The following is a 15,167-nucleotide window of genomic DNA, read 5'->3' on the forward strand; positions in this document are numbered from 1 at the left end:
TATTTTTCCATAGACCCAATGACAGAGAATTTAGAAGATTTGGAATTACAGTTTAAATTTCAAGAATATTTATTTAGTGATAAGGTTGAAGGATACATTTTTAACTATCAACTTATAACTGGTGACATTTTACCATCTTATGGTAAAATATATTTTATATCTAAAGATATTCAAAATTTTTTTATAAAGGTACCATTTTACTATTCACTACTAATTGAATGTATAAATATAAGTGATGTTCAAGAATACTTAAAGATTAAATATGCAGAGGGATATCATCATTATGAACTTGTTGAAAGATTTGATATTGAAGAATACAATCATTTAAATAAACCGAAAAAAATGTTTTTAAAGGTTTTTATAAAAAACCAGGCAATTTACAGTAAAATTGTTAGAGATCTAAAACAAATAGTGTTGCGAAATAAAAATAATCGAAGCATCAACGATGTCTATAAAGAAATGATGTATTCTGAAGACGAAAATAAATTTGATGTAAAAACAAATATTTTAAATATCTATGATTTTGACATACCATCCGAAATTTTATTCGCAGAGATGTATAAAATAAGAGTTGGATGTTGGTTTGAATTCTCATACAACGGCGAAGTACATATTATTTCTGCGGTAAACATGTTAAAGATTCCTAATTTTAGAAAATTGGCTTTCAGTATTATAACTACAAATCAAGATTATTTAAATCCAGATTCAAACACAGATCAAGCAATAATGATTTCTGTTAAAACAGATACAACTAATATTTTGTTAATTAATCAAAACATTATTAAGGAGAATTTAAATGAATTAGAATATACTTATGGTAATGAATCCAATATATTTACAATATACAATGTTAGTTGTGAAGAAGATCTTCTTTTAAAATTTATTGAAATAATACAAATATATAAACCACATATATTGATTACATATAACGGCAATTTATTTGATTTTTCATTTATTGAAACTAGACTTCTAAAATACGGACTTATAATGAAAAATCTTATAGGAATTACGCGCATTTTTGATTATTTCTCTTGTCCATTTATACTTCATTTTGATTGTTTTACATGGATATCTAAATACGGAAATATACCGTATAAAAATTTTACCTTAGAAATTGCAGCGAAACATATGTTAGATATTTCAATTGATAATCTTGTACAGAGTAAAATAAAATTTTTTGGTGACAAAAGATTTTGTGCATTAGTAAATAGCATAGTAAAAGAGGTTTTGGTTGTTTATGATATTTTTAATCAAAAAATTTTTTACCAAACATTTTCATTAGCTACTATTGTGCCTTTTCCCATTTGTAAGATAATTAGTGAAATTTTAGAATTTTTATATGAAAGTATTTTAATTGTAGAATCTTTAAATTGCTCACTTTTAATACCAAGCATTAATCAGAAAACCAAATTTAAAATCCAGAACGGAAAAATTATTAATAAATTAACTAATAATACTTTAAATCCCTTTTGTACAAAGGAAGGAATTTTTAGAGCTGATTTTGAACATAATTTTATACTTAAAGATGAAGAGTTTGAATATATTTGCAAAAATATAGATATTTTTCTTAAAGATTTTAGAAATGAAATAGATTACAATTCCATTAAAACGTCAATTATTGATAATTTAACAAAACTTAATACCGGCTTAAATACAAAAGGTAATATATATCACATCGATATAAAATCTTTATATACAGATATAATTTTGGCATTGCGCCTACAGCCAACTTCATTTGTAACCAAAAATACTTGTATCAGATGTGATTTTTATAAAAATGAATTTAATTGCATTCTTCATTTAGATTGGCAAGCTAAAGTAGACTATTTTTTACTTGAACCAGATGAATTTAAACAAGTTAAAAAAGATGTCATTGATGACTATAACAAGAAATATCATAAAGATGACGGTTATAAATTAGAAAATTCTGTTAAAAAGTATAAAACTGAAGCTTCTAATTATTCTAATTTTGATGACTTATCGACTGACATGCAAAAAAAAATTTTAAGAAATAAGATAGAAGATTATTCGTGTGAAAAAAATAAAAAGTCTTCATACAAAGTAATTGAAAATTTTCAATCTATTGTATGTCAGCTAGAATTTTCTTTTATGCTTAATGTATTGAAAAAATTTAAAGAATATTTTATTTTGTACAAAAACAATCTTGAAAATATTAAAAAAGAGCTAAAAGAAAATTATAGTTCAGAGAATTTAAAAAAGAGTAAATTAACATCTTCCATATACTGGGCACATGAATATCTCTACAATTCATTTTGTAAATATATTTATTATGAAGGCGCTAGATGGTATTCAACAGAAATGACAATAATATTGGATAGTATCGCTACTGAGATTATAAAAAATTGTACTACTTTGTTAAACAAATTTTCTCTTCCTTTGATTGTAAATTCAGAAAGTATTTGGACATTGTTACCTTTTACATTCCCTCAAGAAGTTGAATTTAAATCAGGTAAAAAATTTAATTTTCTTGAAAGCTTCATTAATTTTAAAATTTTAAAGAATTTAAAACAGCAAGTCAAATGGAAAAATGAATGTAAAGAAATAGAAGATAAAATTAATTTTAATATTTATGGCCCATTTAAAGCTTTAATAGTGCCTAGTACATTACAAGAAAATAATCATTTAAGATCGAGATATCTAGCACTAAATTTTGATGGTACTATATATAAAAAATCTAGTCTTTACGAAAAAAAAGATTTTGATTTTTTATCAAATTTACAAAAAAAGTTATATTTATCATTTAATTATGGAAATAACTTAGAAGAATGTTATTGCAATTTATCTAAAATTATTAGAGAATCCTTAGATGTTATTGATAATAAGGGGTGTTTTCTAACCACGAATGAAATATGTAGTCTTTTCAGTCAATATAATATATTGAAAAACAATGGTTTAGAAGTTGCTGATAAAAACAATATTGCATTTCATATTGCTCAAAAAATAACAGAGATTATTGATTCCCAGTATTATTTTAATTTTTTAGAAGATAAATATATAATATCTATTTATCCATTAAATGAACCTATTTATAATAGAACAATTCCTATTTCCGTGTTCGAAACACAAGAAAATAAACATTTGATTAAAAAATGGTGCAAATTAGATAAAGAGTTAGATATTAGAGAAATAATCGATTGGAATTATTATAAAAGTTGCATAGAAGAGACTGTTATAAAACTTATTGTTTTGCCTTCTAGAGGTCAACAAGCTGGAAATTATTTTCCATTCTTAAAAGTCTCAAATAATGTGTACAAAATAACCACTAAGACAGATTTATCGGAATATTTACTTTTAAAAAAGGATAATGTTAATAAATTACCTAGCATAATACCAATTAAAAAAGAAATTATACAAGACAAATACTGGTTATATTATAACAAAATAAAAGAGCAGAATGGATTGATTAAAATTCAAACGACAGGTGATAATTATACTTTTATTTTTAGTTCTAAAAAAAATGTACACAAACCTATTTCTAAAACTATTTATTTTAAGGCAGAAAAGATTTTTTATTTGGGCCATTCTGTAAAATTTGACAAAAAGATTTTACCAGAAACAAATACATTAGAAAAGATATCGTTTATAAATGATAGTGAAAATAATGTATTCAATTTTCTTACAAATACACTTATTACAGATGTATACAATTCACATGTTCCTTCTATTTTTCAATGTCGATTTGAGGAATTTAAAATATCAAAAAATTTATCTTTTTCTGTATTAACTACCTTTCATTATGATAATTCAATTATTTATGTATTTAGTAAAAATGGAAAGTATACCTTTATTTCTAATTTTAAGCATTCTAAAATCCAAAATATTAATATTAATGATTTTTTATCGAAACATGTTAGTGGCTTAATTGTTATTAACAGATTTGATAAAAATTTTGACACTTTGTTGAAACTGTGTGAAAAATATAATACAATTGTTGATCAAGTTCATAAAAAGTTATTTTTATGTAATTTTTCAAAATTATTAGAAACGCATAAAAATTTACATAAAGAGATACTTTCAAATATAAAAATGAAACAAGAATTATGCGCATATGCAAATATTCCTTTTGGAAATAATGATATTAATATACTTGATTATATTTTATATAAAAATATAACAGAGCTTAATGGTGTCTTATCACATCCAGGTGATGAATCTTTTAGATTATATAAAAATGAAAAAATTATATCAGGTTACTATAATCAATATACTATTCAGTTTGAATGTGTAGGATCTTTAATATTATCTATTTTAGAATATAAGTTTTTACTTGATCAGCAAATGTATCAAGAACTTGAAAGTATTGAATTTAAATCTTTGTATAACATTATTAAGAATTTATTTGTAGATAGTAGTAAGAATATCTTAGGTGCTAGTTTATTACTTAATAAAGTTGAAAACTGGATTCGTCGTGATTCAAATTTACTTTCTGCAAAAATTAGAAATATGGTTAGTTTTTTACATCAGAGATATTTATTCAATATTATTGCTTTTTTTAAAGAAATAAAAATTAAAATGGTTTATGTCAGTTGTAACATTATGTGTATTGATTTGGAAAAAGATACCAAAGAAGGAGCTGCTTATGTTTTTGATAATTGCAAAAAATTAATTCAAGAAAAAAAGGAATTTTTACATTTAAATTTAAGACAATTAAGAATTTTTGAAAAACTTTTGATTGTTGATCCAAACATTTATTTTTATCAAAAGAATGGTGATATTTTTAATTCTAGCGAAATAAAGATGCCTATTGATTTTATTAAAAGATATTTTGATAATGAAAAGCTTAAAAATGAATATATATATGATTTAGTGACAAAAGTAGATATTGATGTTGCAAATTTAATTATTACAGCTTTGTCTTTTAAATCAGACATGGAATATGTTATTTCAAATTGTAAGAAGTTATTAAAGATAGATGACTTTTTAGAATCAGGAAAATATCTTGAAATGGTTATTTTATGTAAAAAATGCAACACAGAGAATATTTTAAGAAATAAATGCATAAAGTGCATGTCAATTTATGAAAAAGATAGTATTTTTCAGGTTATCGATAAACATTTTAATTATTTTATTAATCTAGCTTTAAGCCATGATATTTATTGCAATAAATGCAGTTCTATAAATGAAAAGATGTTAGTTGAATATTGCGATTGTGGAGGACAATATGCAAAAAAAGATTATAGTAAAGAATTTTTAACTATTCTCAATAAGATTACTGATAAAGATATCAAACAATCTTATAAAAAGAAACTTAAATTTTATCAAATAAATTTATAATCTAAATATTTATTTAAAGCATAAATGTTAAGGTACAAATATTTTTTACAATAAACAAATTTATGATAATTTTGTACTTTTTTGTATGTATTTATTACCCAAATTTATAAATGAGTGATAATTATGTTCAAACAGATATCCTAGATTATATAGATATTCTAAAATATAAATACACACCATCTAGGACTTTTATTACATACATAGAAAATTTTGGTTCTCTTTGTGTTTCAATTTCTGTACAGAAAGATTATCTTTATGCTTTTTGTAGATCCATCCTTGGCTTAAAAGAATTTAAATACTTTAATGACGACTCTTCTGAAAAAAGTATATTACTTAGAGCTGTTTATGAATATTTTCAACTGTTTGTTAAAAACTGGGATATTCAAATAAACACAAAACCAAGATTTTTTGACACATTACTTTCATTTGTAAGTTTTAATCTTTATTCAATAGGTACATCAATAACAAGTAATTCTCTAAGCAGTTTAGTACAAGTTAATATCCTATCAAATATACATAATTTCAAGATAGAAGTTCTAAGAAACAGGTTCATAGAATTAAACTACTTTTATGCAGAAGAAATAGAAAACTTTATTTTAAGGGACTTTTTAGACATTGAAATTAAATCAACAAAAAAAGAAGTAATAAACCATTTTAACGAAATAATAGTCACATCTGAAGATTTAGGAAAAACGCAAATAGAATATGAAGATTTAGAAAATGGTCCAGAAATAATTATCAAAGAATTTATTTACAGCGAAATAGAAGTTTTACAAATTGTCAATAAAACGTATTATGACGAAATATTAAAGTTTAAAGATAGGCTTCCCGCGTTTAAGTATAATGAATATTTTAAGGATATTGAAGATTTTTTCAATTTGTCTAAATTACTTGTTAAATCTCTTGTAAGAGCATTTTATCAATATAAGTATCCGTCTGTGAGTCATACACTAGCTGATATTTTTATTACGGAAAAATCTACCAGTGACAAAAGTCACAAAATAAAATTTGTAAATGAGGAAAAAGACATAGTAGAAAAATTTACGAGAATATTAGTAGATAATGGTGACTATTTTGATTTTTACAGAAATATTGTCAGTGGACATAAAAATATATTAAAAAATTGTAATATTAAAGGGGCAAATTTAATAAATCTATCAGATACATATAATATTATTTTACAGAGACTTACTAAATTTGACCTACTTTTTTCGCGAATATTAAAATACACAGATCCCAAATCGCACGGATACGATTTATTGAAAACATTTAAGCTAAAATTAAAAAAATTTGTCGTTTTTCTTGACGACTTGCTTGACGAACAATGTAAAAAGGAAAGAACGTGGGATCTTTGTATTAAACATCAGTTAATTGATGTAAAGGGTAATTTTATTGATGAAATTACTTCTAACGGACTTATGTTTATTTTACTTGCTGATTATATTCTTATTGTTGAAAATGACAAGTTAATAGATTTTTTAAATGTGAAAAATTTAGACGTTCATGAAAATGGAAAAAAATCGTTTTTTATTATCACGAATAAAAAGATAAACATCGATTTACATTATCATTTTGAATTGGAAAATTACAAAATGTATGTTATTAAATGTATTTGTTTAAGTAAAGGGATAAGAGATAGATTTGTATTAAACGTACGACAATCAAGAAAAAAGTATAGTACTAATCAGCAAGTAATAGTTAAAACAATAGTAAAAAATTTAGAAACGTATTCTATTCCTTTTTTATATAAAAAAGATGAAGAGTGGATTCTTATGAAATATAAGTTTATTATGGAAGAAGTGTTAAATGCTAATGAAAACAATGAAATAGTTAATATGAATGAATTGGATTAAAGTTATTTACTTGTAATACTTAATATTGATTTTTATTAGCAGTTTAGTAAAATGATTTTATTTCTAAATATTATTAAGACATTGTATTTAAAATATTGAATTTTACACGTTAATATTTTTCTGTGCATAAAAAATATCAAACAGTATCACAAGTGCTTGAGCGATAAAAAACTTAAGTATTTTTTATGCAAATACAATGCAATCTACATGTGCATAATAATTAAAAATTTATTATCCTTCATTTATGAATTCAGATCTTTTGGAATTTCATCAGTTTTGTAAGGAAGAACATTTTAAATTGCTAGATAAATACAATCTTCTCTACTACGGTTTTGGTTGTAAAAAAAATATTTTAAGAAAAATGTTTCCTGAGGCACTACAATTTGATATGAATGTTTATACCTTAAATGATATACTTCTTGAACTAAATATAAAATATAATACTAATTATAAACATCTATCTGAATTTAATTGTAGAGAAATTATTATTTTATTAGATTTTAATTTTAAATATGCATGCAATTTTTATTTTACGTCTTTTAGACTTATATTTACATTAGAAAAAATAAATAAAGAAATATCTTCCGAAGATTTACAAAATCTTAATATTATTTTGAGAGATTTAACGACTTACGAAGATTATGGAATTGACACTATAGAACATAAAGAAGTAAATATTGAAGGATATCTTAATGTTATAAGAAATGGATCAAAAAATAGCAAAATATCTTTTAAACATCTACTAGAATTTAATAAACCTACTGTACCTGTTGTAGATTTATTTAATAAAATAAAAAAAAATCTTATGATTATAAGAAAGAATTTATTGTTTAATTTTTTGAGTGAATTTATTGAGCATAAAATGATAAAAATTAAGGATCAACAAAATATAGAAATTTTAATAGATTTAAAATATTTTAAAGATCTTATTGATGAATGTAATAAAAATTAGAAAAAAATGTACCAATAATAAATAAATATTTTACTATTGAAAATTTATATGATTTGTTTTTGACTATTTTTGCATAAACTTAATAGCTTCGAAACAAAATTAAGGGTAAAAAAATAAAAGTGTTAATACAAACAAACTTTCAATAAAATCAGTATTTTATTTCTTACATAGGCGATAGCCAAAAAGTACTGTATATATAAATATTGTATAAAAAAATGGTGCCCATTCCGAATGAACGTATATTATTTCATACTTAAATGTATCATTTTCTTTTTTAATTTTTTGTGTTAACATTTTAAATTCACATAAAGATGAAATTCTTTTGTTTTTTAGTTTTTTATAAACCTTGAAAATATCATCTTTAATTTTAAATCTTTTATAAATAAAATTTTTATCATTATAATTTTCTATGTAATCTAAATAAAATACAAAACCTACCCTGTCTGTAAAATCCGTTAATGTTTTTGTGTATGTGTAATAATCCTGTGGATATTTCTTGTAAGGATTTACTAACATTGTAATATCTATAATTCCATCAGCATCTCCATTAAGAGATTCTTTTATAAGATTAAATCCTGTAACACGGGGCAATAAAACTTCTGTGGGTCGAAATATCTGTCCATTAAGAATACATGGATTTTTATCCATGTATTCTTTACACACTTGACTGCTTACAGAATCTAAATAAGTACCTTCAGGAAAAAATAAAAGATCATATTCATTATTTTTCTTAAGCCTTTTTATTCCTTCACTAATAATTTCTCTATCTTTTTCGAGTTTTCTATTTAAAAAAATGTATCCAAAGTATTTCATGCCATATCCAAGCAAAGGAATATTTCTAAGACTATTTTTTAAAATAATGCATATATTATCAAATCTTTTTAGTCGATAAAGTACTGTAAAAAGCATAAGCCAGTCATATTCAGTTAAATGATTAGATATCACAATATTCTTAGTTTTTCTTAAAATTTTGGGATCATAATAAATATAAATTGGTTTTGGAAATAAAAATGACAGGACAGATATTGTTAAATGAAACCAAATTCTTTTTATGTATTTTGTAGCATCTCCAACTCTTAATAATGTTATGATAATCAATAAAAAACCTAACAATATAATTCCTTCGAAATAAAAAATCATTACCACACCAAACAATAAAAAATTTGCAATTCTTTTTATTTTGGAAAGCAGCATAAATTAGGAGAATTTTGAAAACTTATATAAAAAAGGAGATAAACGTCAAATACCTTAAAAAGATATTAAATCATAAAAATGATTTATCGAAGAAACATCATTTTAATTAAGTGAAATATATTAATTTTGATTTCTTCCTTGACAGCACTTCTAATATACCATCCATAAAATCATTTTGAGAGATTTGTGTTTTATCTTTTTTAAGAGCCGCCATTCCCGCTTCAACACACACAGCTTTACATTGTGCACCATTAAACCCTTCAGTACTTCTAGATATTTCATCAAAATTCACAAGAGGATCAATATTCATTCTTCGCGAATGTATCTGTAATATACGTTTTCTTCCTTCAGAATTCGGTAAAGGGAACTCGATTTTCCTATCAAGTCGCCCGCTTCGAAGAAGTGCTGGATCTAAAATATCCACACGATTCGTAGCAGCAATAATCTTGACATTATCATGCGAGGTAAACCCATCCAATTGATTAAGTAATTCTAACATAGTTCTTTGCACTTCCCTATCACCTGTCTTATCAGATGCAACTCTTTTAGTACCAATAGCATCAATTTCATCAATAAAAATAATAGTGGGTGACTTTTCTTTAGCTAAAGCAAAGGCATCTCTAACAAGCCTGGCACCATCTCCTATGTACATTTGTACCAATTGCGGGCCAGCCAATTTAAGAAATGTCGCATTTGTCTTACTTGCACATGCCCTCGCCATTAATGTTTTACCTGTTCCAGGAGGACCATACATTAATACACCTTTAGGTGGTTTAATTTTTAATCGAGCAAATCTTTCTGGATGTGTAAGAGGAAGGACAATGGCTTCATTCAGTTCTTCAATTTGTCTTTCTAACCCACCAATGTCTTCATAAGTTTCATCTGGTTTAGTATCCAATTCCATAGCTTTCACTTTAGTGTCATAATTAGGAGGCAGTTTTTCAAAAATAATATTTGTTTCTTTATGCAGAGCTACAGGGTCACCAGGCTTCAATTCATTTTCATTTACAAGGCCCAACATAGGCAGGTAAGACGTAATTCTTGTAGATGTATTAACAACACCGGTTCCATTATTTAGCAATTCTACCAAGGTACCAACTAGAAAAGGTAATTGTTTATTTATTCGAATTTTTTCCATATTCTCATAAACTTGTGAAGACTTAGTAGCGGTGTCATGTTTAATGCTATTTACTCTGCTTTGCAAAATTCTTGTCTCAGAAATTATTAATTTAGTTCTTTCTGCTATTTCTTCAATAGATCTATTTTCATACTCATTATCATACTTTTTAAGTTCTTCCATAATTATAAGAAGGGTGTAATTGTATAATTTTTATCCCTAAACTCTAATGTTTATGCAAACATTAGAGTTTAATATTTTTAAAGAAAGTGCAAATCAGAATAACTAACAAATTTGTATTAAATGTTATATTCTCGTAAGCATAATATTTTTTGTTGGTAGTAAAAAAATTTACTAATTTTTTGAACAAATGTCGTGTTATAAAAACTTATATTTTTTAGAGTTTTTTTAAATGTCAATTAAATATTACCTTAGGTTAATAAATCTTTTGTAAACCTTAATCACCCCAATATTTTTAATGCATAGTAAAACGCAAAAGAAAATTAAGTCGATTGATGAAACGCATGAAAAAAATTTACAAAATGAAATAAAAAAATGCTTGAAAACATCAGAAAAAATAGATAAAATTATCAAAAGTATTTATAAAACCGTAGAACTTACAAAAATGAATGCTACAGAAGAATTTAAATCTTTTATTGAACCTAAAACAAGTCTTGATAGTTTGTCAGAGTTCTACGAAATATTTATTAAATGCGACGATAAATTGCAACAAATTCGAGAAAAAGACATTAAAATACAAGATATTGAGCAAATAATCGAAAACTTAAATGTGTGTAATGATCTATACAACATAATCGAAGATCTTAAAAACTTCGAGAAAGTTGTAATTGTTCAAAAATTACTAAGAGACACTAACCAGACACTTGAACCAATGATGAATAAAATTGAGGTTATATTTTTTCAGAATTTAGGAAGAAATCTTCATGATACTGTAAATATGAACAAAGTAGCTTTATTTTTGATTGAAAAGCGTGACACGAAAACATTCCTTGGCAGATATTCCAATGAATTGTATAGTAAAGTCAACTTCGACGATATTAAATTTAATAAAAAAATGTTACTGCAACAGACAGGTAACATCGATAGATACATTTATGACCTCAATGTTTATAATAAAAAAATTTTAGGAGAAACCACCGGATCAGGTATTAATTTGGGGCTAAATAAAATATTAATTATTAATTTAACAAAAATTATAGGTGATATCCTACAAGTCATAGAAAGAGAAGAAAAACTTGAGGATGTTCCTTTTTTAATGACCTTGAATAATCATTTGAAACATACAGAAGAAAATAAAATCAAAGAAATAGAATCTTTATTCGTATTTAAAGATCCAATTAATAAAATTATTTGCAATATATTTCTTGCATATACAAGCAATGTTGATAGACTTGACGCTCCAAATAAGTTTTGTGATGTAGAGATATTAGCAATAAATCTTAGAAGGGCATTAGATTCCCTTAATTCTTATAAAATTCTAACAAAAATATTTTTAAATACGTACGGGCCACTATTTAAAATAAAAACTTTGACTGAGTGTAATGATTACTTTACAAAACGACTTGTCTGTAAGATCTTAAAATTTAGTGAACCTATGCCAAATCTTAAAAAATTTATTTACTTGATAAACAATCTTTATACATTGCAAAATTACATAAGTGAAGATTTAAAATCTAAAATTGGCACCTGTTCAGATAATCTTGTTAAAACTTTTAATGAAGAATTACAGAAAAGAAATCAAGCAAAGCTTACTTCTTTTATTGATTTAAATATTAGTGCTTTTAAGAGCTATTATTTACCAGATGATATAAGAATAGGAGTAGTATCCTTGCTTAAAAAAAGTATATGGGAAGAAATTGGTAAAAAGGGATATGAAGGAGATCTAGAATCCTTAAACAGTACCATAAATGAGATGTTTATAGGAAAATAAAACAATGTTAAATTTGCAATTTACAAATATAAACTCGGTAAAAAAACTATTTCTCTTTTTAGAAGCACTGATGCTTCTTCAAATTTTTTTTCTAAATCCTTGTCTCCCATTAAAATTGTTGCATTAATCATTTCTCTACAACATTCGTCAAGTCTAAGAATAAGTCGAACAAACGCACCTTCTGATACACCGTAATTTTTAACAATATTTTGAAGTGATTCTTTTCGACACCAATCTAAAACAGCCTGCATCATTGAAAAATTTAAAGGCTTAAAAGGAGGAATAAATAAATCAGAAATATCTTTTGATAAATTTTCATAATAGCACAATAATCTAGAAACTCCCTCTTTCAAATCTACAGAATAATCATAATCATCCATTTCTTCTTCAAAAATCATACTAGAAAAAAGAGATATAATAATTTCTGGTTGAAAATTTTTAAATTTATTGTCAAAAATCATTTCTGTAGATAAAACTTCATTTACAGTTCGTATCTCTGCAGCAACTCTACCTTTCAATGTTACAGACTCATCATAAAATTTGTTTTTAACTAAAAACTTAATTCTGCTTTTGTACTCATCTATTAAATCTAAATTATTAATACTGTATTTAAGTTTAATTCTTAATATTTCCTCTTGTGCTAGAATGTATTCAACAGCATAATTATAGTGTTCTACAAAATTAGAACATGTAATACATTTAAGTTTACTAATTCTGAGATACGCATCTTTTATATTTTTTTCAAGCATAAAATCTTCAAAGTCTTTTAAATTGTAATCAAAAAAAGGTTTACCTTCCTTTAAAATGCAAAAAATATCGGAAACTTTACAAACACGAGTATTTGAATTTAAATAGATTGTGTGTGGAAACACCAATAGATCCGAACTTAAATGTGATTTTTTAGAAATTTTCAAATTCGATAACATGAAATTCAAATTAATATTTTCATTCTGTTTTACACTAAATGTACCATCAGAATTAACACTATTAATTCGAACTACTTCGTTGTTGAAAAGCATAACAAGGTCATTTTGTGAAATCAACTTATGCTTTGCAAAAAGTTTAGAATTATTTTTGCTAATAGTTCTTAACAAACTAATGTAAATATCAATATCCTCACATTCTATCATTTTTAACTTTTCTAATTCCACCAATTTAAACATGTCTTTATGTTCTGATTTTTGTTTAAAATGTTCTTTATAGCTTTTTTTCATTAAATCTTCAACTTTAAAATTTGATCTCAAAGCTATTAAAATTAAACCAAAGCTTAACTTAAATTGACTGTTTAAAGATAAGGGTGTTCCATCAATAATTTTTTTAATAGTAAAAAGTGATGGAACCTTTTCATCAGCAATAAGAACTGTTCCTACCCTATCCATGCCCCTTCTTCCCGCTCTGCCACTCATCTGTGTGTATTCACCATTAGTTAAATTTCTAAATGTTTCCCCGTCAATTTTACTAAGCGTTAGAAAAGCCACACATTTTGCGGGCATATTAACTCCCATTGCAAATGTTTCAGTCGCAATAAGAATTTTAACAAAATTAAAAGAAAACAATATTTCTACACATTCCTTAACAAACGGCAGAAGTGCACCATGGTGAACCATAATACCTAAATTTGCAAACTTTTTTACCTTAACAATTTGTGGTAAAAACCGGTCTTCTTCAGATAGCTGGTTAATTGCCTTATTTAGAAATTCATGAATATATTTTTTTTCTTGAACAGTAGTCAAATCTAAGCTACTTAATTCTTCAATAATTAATTCACATTTCCTTTTAGAAAAACAAAATAGTATAGCAGGCGCCAGTTTCTTTCTGATGATAAAATTTACGAGCTCTAAAACTTTAAACCTTCCAGTAGGTGTATTTTTTTTCGAATATGGTACAACTTTTGACTTAATATTTGATGGAAGCTTATGCTGTATATTAACATTTTCTGATATTGCATATACATCTCTATCGGAATAAATAAAGTGTTCTAAAGGTACTGGTCTTTTGTTAGTAGAAATAATATAAATAGTCCTACTTTTTGTTCTACCAACCCAATCACCAAACTCTTTTGCATTTGGAATAGTTGCACTAAGAAGAATAAAAGTTATATGTTTAGGAAGCATAATAATGCATTCCTCCCAAACAACCCCTCTTTCTTGATCATTAATGTAGTGAACTTCATCAAAAACAATATATCTTGTGCTGTGTAAAATATCATTGTTTTTATAAATTAAATTTCTTAATATTTCAGTCGTCATAATCAAACAATTCGCCGTCGGATTGACTTGCACATCGCCAGTAATAATCCCTACATCTGAATATTTTTGTTTAAAATCATAATACTTTTGATTACTCAATGCCTTAATTGGACTAGTGTAAATTGTTCGAAAATTATTCTTTTCAGATAAACAAATTGCGTATTCAGCAACTAATGTTTTACCAGCACTAGTGTGAGCAGAAACAAAAATAGATTCATGCCTACTAAGAAAGTAAAAAGCCTGTTTCTGAAAAATATCCGGGACAAAATCAATTCTTAAAATTGATTCATCCACATGTTTTGCATAATCTTTTGGTAGCCATGTTTTATCAACAGAAATTGAATGGGTAAGTTCTTTATAGGGTTTTTTATCATTCATGCAGGGATTATTATTTTAAATTTTTTTTAGCCCTAAAATAAATTTTGTGAGAATGCTTTATCTATATTTTTATAAATAATAGACAACAGTTCTCGTACATTTTTAAATTAATGTTTTACATTTTATTAAATATTTATGTTCTGATAATATTATTGTGAGTATTTAAGGTAACACAAAA

General features: G+C 25.0%; 7 protein-coding genes across 7 annotated transcripts; 4 read left to right on the top strand and 3 right to left on the bottom strand.

Annotated features, from left to right (window-relative positions):
- Positions 1-18: 18 nt before the first annotated feature.
- Positions 19-5,295, top strand: AAJ76_700073923 (dna polymerase epsilon; the record flags this gene model as incomplete). Its single annotated transcript, XM_024476308.1, has 1 exon — positions 19-5,295. The coding sequence occupies one exon, from the start codon at positions 19-21 to the stop codon at positions 5,293-5,295; it is 5,277 nt and encodes a 1,758-aa protein (XP_024331831.1).
- A 110-nt stretch (positions 5,296-5,405) lies between these two features.
- AAJ76_700079310 (hypothetical protein) lies at positions 5,406-7,148 on the top strand (the record flags this gene model as incomplete). Its single annotated transcript, XM_024476309.1, has 1 exon — positions 5,406-7,148. The coding sequence occupies one exon, from the start codon at positions 5,406-5,408 to the stop codon at positions 7,146-7,148; it is 1,743 nt and encodes a 580-aa protein (XP_024331832.1).
- A 244-nt stretch (positions 7,149-7,392) lies between these two features.
- On the top strand, positions 7,393-8,100 carry AAJ76_700081297 (origin recognition complex subunit 2; the record flags this gene model as incomplete). Its single annotated transcript, XM_024476310.1, has 1 exon — positions 7,393-8,100. One exon carries the CDS (start codon positions 7,393-7,395, stop codon positions 8,098-8,100), a length of 708 nt encoding a protein of 235 aa, XP_024331833.1.
- A 156-nt stretch (positions 8,101-8,256) lies between these two features.
- AAJ76_700083198 (1-acyl-sn-glycerol-3-phosphate acyltransferase) lies at positions 8,257-9,294 on the bottom strand (the record flags this gene model as incomplete). Its single annotated transcript, XM_024476311.1, has 1 exon — positions 8,257-9,294. The coding sequence occupies one exon, from the start codon at positions 9,292-9,294 to the stop codon at positions 8,257-8,259; it is 1,038 nt and encodes a 345-aa protein (XP_024331834.1).
- A 106-nt stretch (positions 9,295-9,400) lies between these two features.
- Positions 9,401-10,594, bottom strand: AAJ76_700084498 (26s protease regulatory subunit 6a; the record flags this gene model as incomplete). Its single annotated transcript, XM_024476312.1, has 1 exon — positions 9,401-10,594. The coding sequence occupies one exon, from the start codon at positions 10,592-10,594 to the stop codon at positions 9,401-9,403; it is 1,194 nt and encodes a 397-aa protein (XP_024331835.1).
- Positions 10,595-10,889: 295 nt separating this feature from the next.
- Positions 10,890-12,362, top strand: AAJ76_700084794 (ubiquitin-protein ligase; the record flags this gene model as incomplete). Its single annotated transcript, XM_024476313.1, has 1 exon — positions 10,890-12,362. The coding sequence occupies one exon, from the start codon at positions 10,890-10,892 to the stop codon at positions 12,360-12,362; it is 1,473 nt and encodes a 490-aa protein (XP_024331836.1).
- A 20-nt stretch (positions 12,363-12,382) lies between these two features.
- AAJ76_700088893 (ski2 atp-dependent rna helicase) lies at positions 12,383-14,989 on the bottom strand (the record flags this gene model as incomplete). The annotated part of the gene is made up of 1 exon (XM_024476314.1): positions 12,383-14,989. One exon carries the CDS (start codon positions 14,987-14,989, stop codon positions 12,383-12,385), a length of 2,607 nt encoding a protein of 868 aa, XP_024331837.1.
- Between the last annotated feature and the right edge of the window lie 178 nt (positions 14,990-15,167).

The sequence above is a fragment of the Vairimorpha ceranae genome (assembly GCF_000988165.1).
Source record: "Vairimorpha ceranae strain PA08 1199 chromosome Unknown NODE_7, whole genome shotgun sequence".
NCBI lineage: Eukaryota > Fungi > Microsporidia > Nosematidae > Vairimorpha > Vairimorpha ceranae.